Source organism: Anopheles cruzii, unplaced genomic scaffold (assembly GCF_943734635.1).
Source record: "Anopheles cruzii unplaced genomic scaffold, idAnoCruzAS_RS32_06 scaffold00471_ctg1, whole genome shotgun sequence".
In the NCBI taxonomy this organism is placed as follows: Eukaryota; Metazoa; Arthropoda; class Insecta; order Diptera; family Culicidae; genus Anopheles; species Anopheles cruzii.
The window spans coordinates 2,532-14,438 of record NW_026454074.1 but is presented as its reverse complement, the minus strand read 5'-3'; the positions used below and the strand labels follow the sequence as shown (position 1 = coordinate 14,438).

General features: G+C 57.1%; 1 protein-coding gene across 1 annotated transcript; it reads left to right on the top strand.

Moving 5' to 3' along the window:
• Window positions 1-3: 3 nt before the first annotated feature.
• LOC128276084 (chondroitin sulfate synthase 1-like) lies at window positions 4-2,726 on the top strand (the record flags this gene model as incomplete). The annotated part of the gene is made up of 5 exons (XM_053014553.1): window positions 4-342; window positions 419-734; window positions 798-955; window positions 1,021-1,333; window positions 1,399-2,726. Coding segments are annotated over 5 exons (2,292 nt in total), but the record flags the coding sequence as incomplete, so codon positions are not given.
• Window positions 2,727-11,907: the final 9,181 nt, after the last annotated feature.

The window sequence follows — 11,907 nt, the reverse complement described above, 5'->3', positions numbered from 1 at the left end:
CACTACATCGACCGGTTCGAGTGGTTCGTTCGGGCGGACGACGACGTGTACGTGCGCCCGGACCGGCTGGAGCGGTTCCTGCGCTCGATCGACAGCTCGAAACCGCAGTTCATCGGGCAGGCCGGCCGTGGCAACAGCGAAGACTTCGGTCTGCTGTCGCTCGAGTTTGACGAAAACTTCTGCATGGGCGGACCGGGCGTCATCATGAGCCGGGAGACGCTACGCCGGGTGGCACCCCACATCCCGACCTGCCTGAAGAATCTCTACAGCACCCACGAGGATGTCGAGGTTGGGCGGTGCGTCCAGAAGTTTGCCGGCATTCCCTGCACCTGGAACTACGAGGTACGGTAGTACCCGCCTGGGACCTCGACCTCTACCGAACCACACAATCTATCGTCACTCTCTCACACCCCCCCAGATGCAGTCCATCCTGCACCACAACTCGAGCGGCAACCGAGCGTTCTCGGGCAGCCTGAAGAACAAGGAGGTCCACAGCGCGATCACGCTACACCCGGTGAAGCAACCCGCGTTCATGTACCGGCTGCACGCCTACATGCTAGGGCTGCGTGCGCAGGAGCTGCGCCAGGAGTCGCTGCTGCTGCACCGGGACATCGCCAAGATGACGTCGCTGCTGCAGATACCGCGGCAGATCAACAAGAACCTGGCGCCCGGCGTGCCCATCTTTCCGCGCGACGAAAGCAGCGCCGATTACCTCGGGGACCACAACGTGCTCGGTAGGACACCCGCTCGAGAGGAGGTCGGGAGGTTTCTAGCGACATTGACTATTTTACTTCAAGGTGTGGCGCCAGACCTGAACCGTCACCGGCCCCGCACGCTCGACGAGCTGCTCGAGTGGGACTTTATCGCCAAGAGCCTCTACTCGGCCAACCACCCGAACCCGAAGCGCCGGATCGAGTCGTCTACGAAGGAGGGCCTGAGTGACGTCATCCGAGAGGTACGACTGGGGCTGCGGTGCCTAGGGTCAAATGACCTAACGCACGTTCTCTTCCCCATTGACAGATCATGGAGCACATCAACAACTTCTCGCGCCAACGGGGCCGGATGATCGAGTTCCGGGAACTGCTGTACGGGTACACGCGCGTCAACAGCCTGTACGGGCAGGACCTGATACTGGACCTGCTGCTGGTGTACAAAAAGTACCGCGGCAAGAAGATGACCGTGCCGGTGCGGCGCCACCTCTACATCCAGCGCTCGTTCACCGAGATCCAGGTGCGCGAGGTGATCACGTCAGGAAGTCCGCACCAGGAACCGTCGTCGTCGGGCGGACCAGTCACTCAGAACCATGACGTGCCGCTCCATACGATCACGCTCGGTAGGTACCCAACACCCCTCCCCATTGATCCATGCCCTCTACAAGTCCCCATGTCTTCCCGGTAGATCGCATTTCGCATCGCATGAAGTCACTGCTGAGCGGTGGGCTCGGTCGGCTCACCGCGATGGCTGGCAACACTGCCGACACTGGCCGGGGGTGCGACCACAGCCGGATCGTGTTCGTGCTGCCGCTGTCCGGGCGGACCGAGACCTTCGGGCGGTTCCTGCGCAACTACGAAGAGGTAGCGCTCCGACCTACGGGAGGCTGGAACCCGTGCACGGACCTACTGGTGGCGCTGTACGTCGATGCACCCGAGTCACCGGCGCTCCTGACCCTACTGACCGGCCTGCAGTCCCGGCATCCGGCGGCCCGCATCAACTTCGTCCCACTGTCCGGGAACTTCTCGCGTGGTCTCGCCCTGGACCGGGCGACCAAGTCGTTGCACTGTGCCGACGATGACATCCTGTTCTTCATCGACGTAGACATGGTGTTCAGCGCCCAGTCGCTGGTGCGCATCCGGCAGAACGTGATCCGGGGCCGCCAGATCTACCTGCCGATCGTGTTCAGCGAGTACGCACCGGCACTGGAGTCGGGGGCCCCCGGGGGCGGCCCGACCACCGAGAGCGGTGACCTAAGGCCGCCGGCGGTCCGCAATTTCTCGGCACCGTACCCGATCACGGACGAGACCGGATACTTCCGCCAGTTCGGGTACGGGCTGGTCGGCATCTACAAGGCGGACCTGGAGCGCCCGGACCTGAAGGGCCTCAGCACCACCATCCAGGGCTGGGGCCTGGAGGACATCGTGTTCCTGGAGAACGTGATCGCGCTCAACCAGCGCGGTAACCTGCGGCTCCGGGCGATCGCTGACGGGCGCTGGAATCCACTGTCCAGCAGCGGCACGACACCCGCCCAGCTGCGCCCAGCGGTGGCAGCGGAGGCAACGTCACCGGCGGCGGCAGCGCTCCCGACGCCACCGACGCCGCCGACTCCGCCGGCTCCGCCGACACCTCCGCCAGCCGAGGAACTGAGCGTGTTCCGGGCGCCGGACCCGTCGCTCGTGCACGTCTTCCACCCAATACATTGTGATACCGACCTGGAGGAGGCCCAGTACAAGATGTGCCTCGGCACCAAGGCCAACACCCTCGGGAGTGCCGAGCGGCTGTACGCGCGGTTCAGCCACAGCCAGCCGCTGCTGGCGTTCGCGCGCTCCCAGAACCGCGCCAGCGGCTAAACGCCGTGCGGTGCGGGGACGTGCTGTGTAAATATACGTGCTAAGTCAGCTGTGTGGGTGTTTGGGGGGAAGAGTGGGTACGGTGCGACTGCGATTTCGGGGGCCTGGGCCACCAAGCAGTCTGGTGGTGTCTAGTGGTCTAGAGTTAGTTGGACATTAGTGATGGGATTGCGCGGACCTGCGAAAAACAAAAACGATAGGCCTGTAGATTAGAGTCTGTGGAGTATGTGTGTGTGTGTGTGCGCGTATGTGTGTGTATATTTCGCCGGCAGCGTAGCTTTAGCGAGCGTTAGGCTGGGGGCAACAATTGGGCTGGCAACATTGTCGCCCGTTTTTGCCGGGGCTTTCCGGGGCAACTCTCGAGCGCGGGCTGCGTGTCAGGTGTTCCTCACCTTGGTCTACAGCTGCTGATCTAGATAGGTAGCTAAATTACTAGAGTTCACCGAATTACTAGACTAGACTGGCCGTCCAGTGTAGGACAGCCAGTAGGACAGCCTTTTTGGTGGGTTTGGTGGGTTATACGAAAATAGGTTGTAAAACAGTTTAAAATAAAAGCATCGTTTCGAAACAGGATTCCCGCGCATCGGCAGGATCTTGATAATCTATTACTACTACTACTGCTGCGACTACTACTACTACTAATACTAGCGTTTCTATGTCCCACACGCCCGATACGATGCGAAATCACCGCTCCAACGGCTCCTCCAACGGGAGTGCACTAAGGTGCAACAACCCCCGAGAGTCGCCGTCGCCGCCCCCCCCCTCCCCTCTGGTCATCCACCAATCCACCCTTGAATCAATAAGGCTCCGGCTGCAGGCGACGTCCGCTGGCCGCATCTCACAAAGATTCTCGCTCCACTCTGCTACTCCATTCTTCTTCTCCAGCTGCCCCATTCTGCTCCAGCACTGTGTGTGTGTGTGTGTGTGTGTGTGTGTGTGTGTATGCTCCTTCACAAACACCCCGGTCATTGCGTGCGTGCGTGCGTGTATATAGACCGGAGATTCGGTTTCTCCCCGAGCGGCCACCGAGGACTCTGGTGATGCAAATCGATGCCCCCCGGGATCTCGGGGGCCCCCTACCGGAAACGCATCCTGGACAACGAAATGAGGGTTCACGCAAAAAGGTGCCCCATCTCCGTTTCCACCTTCTTTTTATGTGTTCGTTAACATGCGGTGCAGTCCCTTTCCGTGAACGCATGTACCGGCGGGTTCGGCGCCCTTTGTGAGTTGCACCGCACCGCACCGCACCGAGGTCAGGCCAGAGGCCGGGATACACCATTTCCACCTCGCCTCGCCTTCGTTGTCGTTGCAGCTGCTGGCCCTGCCCTGTGACCCAAATACCTAGTAACCCAGCAAGGAGCAGAGAAGCCTCCGTAACCGGCCGGTGAAGATGAAGATGCAGTTGGCAGGCCGTTGGCAGACGGAAGACGGAGCGAGAATCGAGCAGAACATAACACCGGGGGCATCGGACCGGACCCTCGGCCTTCTCGGCAGTAAATAAGGCACCACAAGGTAGCAGCATCCTCCAGCATCCAGCATGGCAACCCCTTTTTCGACTTTCGATCCCCGCCAGCCGGCCACCCAGCCAACCTGCCAGCCTGCCGGTGCCACACGCTGCATTCCGGTGCAACAAAGCCCTGGGATGCCGGAGAAAGGGCAACGACCCCGACTACCCGGGAGCCCGAGAGTGTGTGTGTGTGTGTGTGCAGCACCCTTTTCGTTGCACGGTTCCACGCGGCATTAATTTCTTTGTTTGACGCGCGCACCGACATCGAGACGCTGCCGAGAGATTTTATGCAAACATCGCCACCCCGGACATCCCCCATGCCACCCCCACCCCTCCTCGGTGCCGACGAGCGAATGGTAAATTGAACGGGCTCGGGCTCGCCTACACGCAGATTAATAACTAGCGCGGCGAACCTGACCTGGCGAGCGGAGATCCTTGGGCGACCTGGGTGGACCTAGGCGGGACCGGGGGGGCGAAGGCAGGCACAACGAAATGCCGCACCGCCTGCTCAGCGCGAAATTGGACCGGATTATCGACCGACGCGCCCGGTGCGCCCGGTGCGCCCGGAACCGCGGTATGCGGTTTGGGAAAGGGCGGTTTTCCCGGCCACCGACTTTTCTTTTGATCGTTCACCTGGCTGGAGGGGAGGGGGGGGAACTGTGTTGAGGTGTGGGCAGCGTCGAATTTCATGTCTTACGCACGTCGGCGTCGCGTCTCCAATTGCTCATGAAAATCCGCAACTCTCGAGTATTTGAAAATCCCTGAAACCCCGCGCGCGCGCTTGACACACGCCATTGAACGGTGCCGGTGGGTGGAGATAAATTGTGATTGCATTCTGTGTGTGTGTGTGTGTCATTCCATTCTTCTTTGTTTCTCTCGCAGGTTTGGAACCCCGTTTCATCTCTCGTGTCCGTGTCCACGTGCCGTGACTTTTTTGTTGTGGTCCAGTCCTCGTCTGGCTCCAAGTCCCAATAATTCAGCCACGCGACGCGGCGCGATGAGGTGAGTACTTCAGCCAGCCGAAGCCGAAGCAGGTGGTGGTGCTTATCGGCCGTTGCGATTTTGGCAAAAAACGACGACGACGAAAAAAAAGGCAAGACTCCATTAACGCACGGCCAGATTGCGCTGGCGGTGGCCGTTGTGATGTCCTTTGTTCAACCACGTCAGTCAGTCAGTCAAGACGCTGAACCAGCCCGCGGTGGGGGGGGGAGGTGGGGGCTTGCTCCTAGACACACCGAATTGGATTTCTTCCAGAAGTCCGTTATCCCAGAGGTCCGCCCAGGAGGCTTCCCAGGTTCCAGGGACCGTGTCCGACGTGGGTGAGCAGGCCAGAGCGGGGTAAAACACCGTTTCCGGGGCAAATATTTGTTGATACTTAGCCACGAATTTCCCTCTCAATAGCTGCTTCCCCGCTGGGCGTCACCCTCTCCTACTCCGCAGGGCAGAGACTCACTCACTCATCACTCTCGGCAGAGATCGGCACTCAGCGCAAGAATTCTTTCCTTTTTCCTGTTGTTTATTCCTTTCCCCAACTGGAGTGTGTGTGAGTCACGTTTCTTGGGCCGAGGCACGGAAGAAAAGGATGAATAACGGACACAGCAAAAAACCGCAATGTTCAACTCAAGTACCCGAGTACCCGAGGATACCCCGAGCTAAGGGCCGGGGCCCGGGTGAGCCACGCAATTTGGGCGCAATTTCTTGCTATTGCGCGCCGCCATACATCTTAAGAGCCGAGGTCCTCCGAGCGAGGAAACAATTGGTCACCGCCCGTCCCCGGCGACCGTCCCGGCGGCACCAGTCACTCCTCCCTCCGGGGCAGCCGGGATCTTGAAGCAATGGCGGCAGCGTAATGATAATTACACGTGTTTCAAGTGCACGGCTTTCGGCACTTTTCCACTCGAACCCTCGTAACAGACCGTGTACCCCCGCGCTCGCGACCGCGCGCTCAGGGCATTCAAATCGATGGACCGCCTGGACTTCTTCTCCTCGGGGCCCGGAGAGTGCCGGAGAACCAAATGGACCAAAACAGAATCCTGGGCGGGTGGTGGTTCTGGGCGTCGCAAAAAGGTTTAGTGTCTGGTCGGGGCCGTCATTTTTTGCGCCACATATTTTCCACGGGCTTCCACAGACCTACGGCCCCCATAAAACTTTCCGAGGGGGGGGGGCCCGGACCAAGACCACCACATAAACGTTAATTAATCTCTGACCATTTGGTGACCGACCGACCCGGGAGTTCGGGAAGGGATGAGTCCATCACCTAGCATGCCACACACAACAGTGGCAGCAGCAACGGCAGCCGCCAGCAGGAAGTTGCTCCTGGAGGGTTAGTGAGCTGTAAATAAAACTCTTGCCCCGGGCAACACGGGGCGACATCAATCGGGCGTCACTTGTCGGCTAGCCGGCAATTTGTACTATGGCCAGCGAGGGCTGGCAGCGCTTCGGTTATAGTGCTTTTAGTTTTATTATAACACAGTCCGGTCCGGTGCGGACACATGGCGGACACATGGCGGCACGGTGAGTGGCACTTTGACGAATTTCGGTCGAGCGAAACGGCTGCTTACTTATTGATGTACGCTCCGGCTCCAAGACTCCAGACTCCAGAGAGACGTCCCGAGATCTAACCGCTATCAGGTATCGGCGCCCTCGCGCGCTGGACTCTAATTGTCGCCGCAATACTAGCCGGGCCCGGGCGTCCCATCAAACATTCATTAATAAACTTCGCCCGAGCTCAGCGCTGCGCTTGGGCCTTGGGCGGAACTGGAGGATTGAATGCCCGGAACACTAATTGAATGCGCTCCACTCCTGGAATGCTTTACAGCCAGCCAGGCTCTGGAACGTCGGGACGTGGTGGTCGACGTGTGGTGGTCAATCTTCGGCGTCACCAGTGTCAGGTCGGGGAAGATTCGAACAATCGGCACTGGCACGGCACTGCTTACGAGCCACTCGATTACGGGCTGGTCGATTAACTTCGACGACTACGTCATCGACCTTTTTTGGGGCGATTCTCCTTCAAGAATCGTCTTCGTGCGCCACGTGCGTCGGGTTGGGACAATGGTGCCCAGAAAAGATAGCCTCGGACATCTCGGGCCGGCGTAACACTTGACGGTGGGCAACAAATCCCCAAACGACACTGCAGTACCTGACCCGTGGGGCGGCGGCCTGGGGAAAGGGCGGACCGGAATAATTACGGCCAAGCCATTGTCCATTATCAGCAGGTGGTGGTTCATCTGCCCCGACCGACACTCCCGAAACCGGAACGTCATCGGAACGGAAGCGGCTACTACCCAGATCGGGGGTCTGGATCAGAGTAATCCAGATAAATATTTGTTTCGAAACTTAATCAAACATTACACTTTACAACTCCGGCTCGGTATCGGGCAGGAAGCAGTGGAGTGGAGTACGTCATTAGTCTTCCTCCCTCCCACAGGTCGGCCCTTCACGATTGACACGTCGATCGGCAGCGAGCGAGAGTTGTTGCGGTAAGATAAACTAACGGGACGTGGACGTGGAAAGTATGTTGCACACAGTTGCGAGCATGGGGACTCTCGGCGGAGGCTCACCTTCAGAGATTCATCATCTGCGACTGACAACAAAAGCTCGACCCGGGATGGGACACACACGACACACACACAGTTTGCGCCCAGTCCGGTAGTTTATCCGGCCGACCGGAGTCTAGGGCGAGACCCCCCCCCCCCCCCTTCCCCTTCCACCCCTTCAGGTGCTGGGAGTCCAACCCCCGGGTCCGGTACGGGGGTCGGGCCAAATTTCGAATATATTCAAAGGATTTCGGATACTGGATAGTCCGTGTGGTTCAGTGGCTCAGACCGTGAGTCGTAACACACCCTGACAATCAACATGTGGCGACCGTGCGGTGCGGTGCGGTGTGGTGTGCGTAATGCGCAAATAATTCGGAACGGTGCGCTCGGCGGGAGACGTAGTGTGTTTTGGACCAAGCGGGAGTGTCGGGAGTTAAATCGGATGGTCATCGAGCCCGAGATAAGCGTCGGTGTCGTCGTCGTCGTCCTGGAAATTAGTTCGGACCCGAACCGATCGGGGTGGGTGGGTGCGGTAGTCAATGTGTCTGTCAATGTCCAGTTGCCATTCCGAGTCTGACTAGCTGACTGCTAGCTGGGTGCGGTCGCCAGAAGCTGCACCGTCACGGAAGGATGTGTGTGGGCCAGGAGTTGGAGGTTGGCTCGTGAATCGAAAGAAACAAAGAAAGAAGGCGTAGAACCCCGGGCGTGTTGGCAGAACTACTCGGCAGATAAATCAAGACGGCGGCGGAGGCCTCGGAACTGGCGTGGCGTGGCGTGGCCGGTCGCTTAAATTACTGTCACAACCGGGCGGCAGGGCACTGGGCAGGGCTTTCAGCCTCTGCCTGCTTCTCAGCCTCGAAGCAGCTCGAATGCGGGGTCGATTATTGAATGTCATCGAATTAGTTCCAGTTCCAGAAGGCTGCAGCAGAGCTCGACTCCTGCCGACTATCCTCCAGCTGCGGGCGGACCGGGTCAACCCGAAGTGGTCAGCACCGAAAAGCCACCACACGCCACCATTAGAAGGCGGGGGGGGGCTGGGGGGGGTTATCATTAGGTAGAGCAGCAGAGCTAACGCCCGGCCCGAAACAATATCACAATAATCCGTCCTTTCGTCCGCGTCCCTCGGCTCGGCTACTCACGTGCCAGCTATACACCCCCCGCCCCCCCCCCCCCCCCCCCACGGTTCCTCTGGGTCTTTTTCTCTTGGTTGGTTCTGAACTGAGGCGAATTAACTGAACAGGACAGTGGACCTGGAACGAGGAACCGAAAGGAACTGCCTGCCAACTATAGTCCTTCGGTCGCTAAGATAAGATTTCGACGCGCTAATGAAAACAACTATCACAGCCCATCACGCTCAGCTCCGCTTACCGGAACTGCCCGTGCCGAGGGGAAGGCTCAACCCCTCCCCGGCCGGCCGGCAACCCGGGCGGAGGGTCCTTGTCCCAAGTAGCGCGCGACCGGCCAACTCCGGGTGTGCCGCGCGGCCGGTGGTGGGTTTCTTCTTTTTTCCTGCTTGTTTTGTTTTTGATTTCCCTTCTCCCTTCCCCCGCCACAATCCCACCAAGCCACCCTGTGCCCCGCTCGCTCCTTAGTGCCAGGTCGCTGCGGAGCTCAACCGAGACTGAATTATAAGATTTATAGTTTAATAGTGTTGTCGCCGGGCGACTTATCTGTTTCCGCTGTTCATCGTCAAACACACACACACACACACACACACACACCGGCTTCCCCTAGTCACTTTCGGAGCGCCCACCACCTTGGTCAAACCATTAGCACCGGCGGAGAGACGAAGTAGAAGAAGTCCACCGAACTCCTCCGAAGGCTCCCAGAGAGTTTCCCCCCCCGAGAGAGATTTGATCTTTTGCTCCAAATGCTCCCGGTCCCGGCACCCGGGCTGGGCTGCCCCTGGCATCCGGAGCAACATAAATATGTCCAGCGATAAGGCTGCGGCCTGCCCGGGGGACCGGGGGTAAAACAAACATTTAGGGCCGGCTGATAAGTGGCAGAGTCCTGGGTCCTGGGCAGCGCGCACGCAGGAGTAGTGTTGAAAATTAATTAAATTCCTGCATACGATACGGTGGTCCTCGGGATGTCCACAAACACACACACACACAGACACACTATCCCTATCGCATCCCCCAGCATGAGTCGGCCTGACATCCCCGACATCCTTGACTCCGGACGGACGGACGGATGTTGGGCGGAAATGGTTTGTTTTACAGGTTCCAGGTTTTATCTCAATGGAATCGTTTTCTTTGCCTCCTGGTGGTCTTGGTGCTGCGTTTCCAACTCTAGGCGACACTAACACAACAGTTTTCCTGCCCAAGGGGCCAGAGCTGCAGCACCGGTCAGCACCATAAATAAGGTCAGTGAATATTTTTAACCTACATCTTGGCGGACCAAGACACTCTGGAGGACTCCGGCCGAGTCTCCCCATTCCGGAGTGGACTGATCTCTCCGACTCCGACCGGAACTCGTTGGACTCGTGTCCGCGATAATGTAGTGCAAAACGGTGGCCCAGCTCGCATCGCACGTCGGACTATCTGTTGCTACGTTTTTTGGTCTGCCGTTTGGTCCTCCGATCTCTCTGTACGGGCTAGACACGCTAGACAGTTCGCTCTGCACGGCCGCGAAAGCGAAGATGGTATCGCTAGGCGGACCCGGGCCACCCCCCCATCACCGGGGCACATTCCACCGTGATTAGTTTTGGGCGCGCATTGTTGAGAGCTCGAGAGTAGTAAAGTGGTGTCGCCCCCTAAGATGGTGTCCGCATCGTCTCCGCTCGGGTTCTCGGGAAGTTTACGGCCCGGCCTATTTATTGTGGTATGCGAAAGCGTTGAATCACGATAAAATTGGTTCGGCCTCGGACTGCTCTCGGTGGCAATTGAACCAATAATTTGTCCCACCCGGGAGCTGCGGGAACTGCCAGCCAGCCAGCCAGCCAGCCAGTCAGGGTTTGCTTATTTATCGGAATCGGAGCTGGGCCCAAAAAATGCTAATGAAGCCGTTCGTTCGCGCCCGACTTTGTTTCGTTTCGAGTTTGTTAATACATAAAACCGGCGTTCTGTGTTTTGTTGGTACGGGCCCCTTACCGGAAGCCGAAGAAGGATTGAGTGAAGTGAAGTTGCGTGCCGTAAGCTTACGACGACTCTTGATGATTCTGAGCAGTAGGAGAACTACATTCGGGAGTATTCGCCGGATTTGGCTCCCAGCGATTACTAGGCTATCCACGGACGTCAGAAAAGAAATGCTCATCGGTTTTGAGCTTTCACTCGAATGAAGAGGTGTCTCGCTAAAATGGAACAATGCTTCAAAACTAACTTCCAGTCAATACAAATCAGACTGAATAAAATTCTTGAAATGATCCTTAATTTACACTGGAGAACACCAACCAATCTTGTCCTAAACCTTGCTGGCGCGCAAAGACTATCGTTCGAAATTAACAAACTAAAAAATAGTCCTAATCAGTAGATGCAATAATTCTATCCACGCAACAATTCGAGAGTTAATTATCTGAAGATTTTGGAAGTTAACTACAGGGTGAGCAAATTAGCGTGCATTTTTTCATTAGGTTATAACAAAAAAAGGCTGAATATTTTTCGATTCTTGAAGATAAATAAAATAGATTTAATTCGAACCATTTTCATTTCAAACATTTTGATACCTTAGACTTATTAACAATCCCAATGTGGACGATCTCTAAACTCTCATGTAATCTAGCATACATGTCTAATAAGGGTCCAATAAAAAAAAAAATCGCTAAAACGGAGGCCTATTTAAAGGCAGTAGCTAAATCGTTGAATAATCTCTTGACGGAGGTCCTACGTTGGACAATAAAATCCAATTCGGAACCACACAAAAAAGGCCGCGTTTCGTTGCTTGGGCCCGGAACTTTTCAGCCCACCGGCAAGGTACGAGGAGGGAGCTTCATCATAATCGCAAAGTAAGTGCCAAAGCCGGCGTTGTTCTTTGTACCACCTACACCTCCAACGTTTAATTACCATCATTGCCCGATCCTCTTTTAATTGAACGCTGCCAACGCTGTGCGAATTGCGCAACGAAAAGACGTCCCTTTTTCTGTGAAACACCAGAACACACGCCTCTAAGGAGCGTCACTCAACGAAGGAGCGTCACTTGCAGTGCTCGGAAGAAGAAAGTACCCCGCGCCGGAGGCACTTCCGGAGAGGTGGGGAGCAGATAACCGCGGAACACCTGCCGATCGAGGGCACACACACGCATATCTTCAATAAATCAGCCACACAGCAGGCCGGGGTGGTGCCGGGCGTTGCGGAGGCGTTGC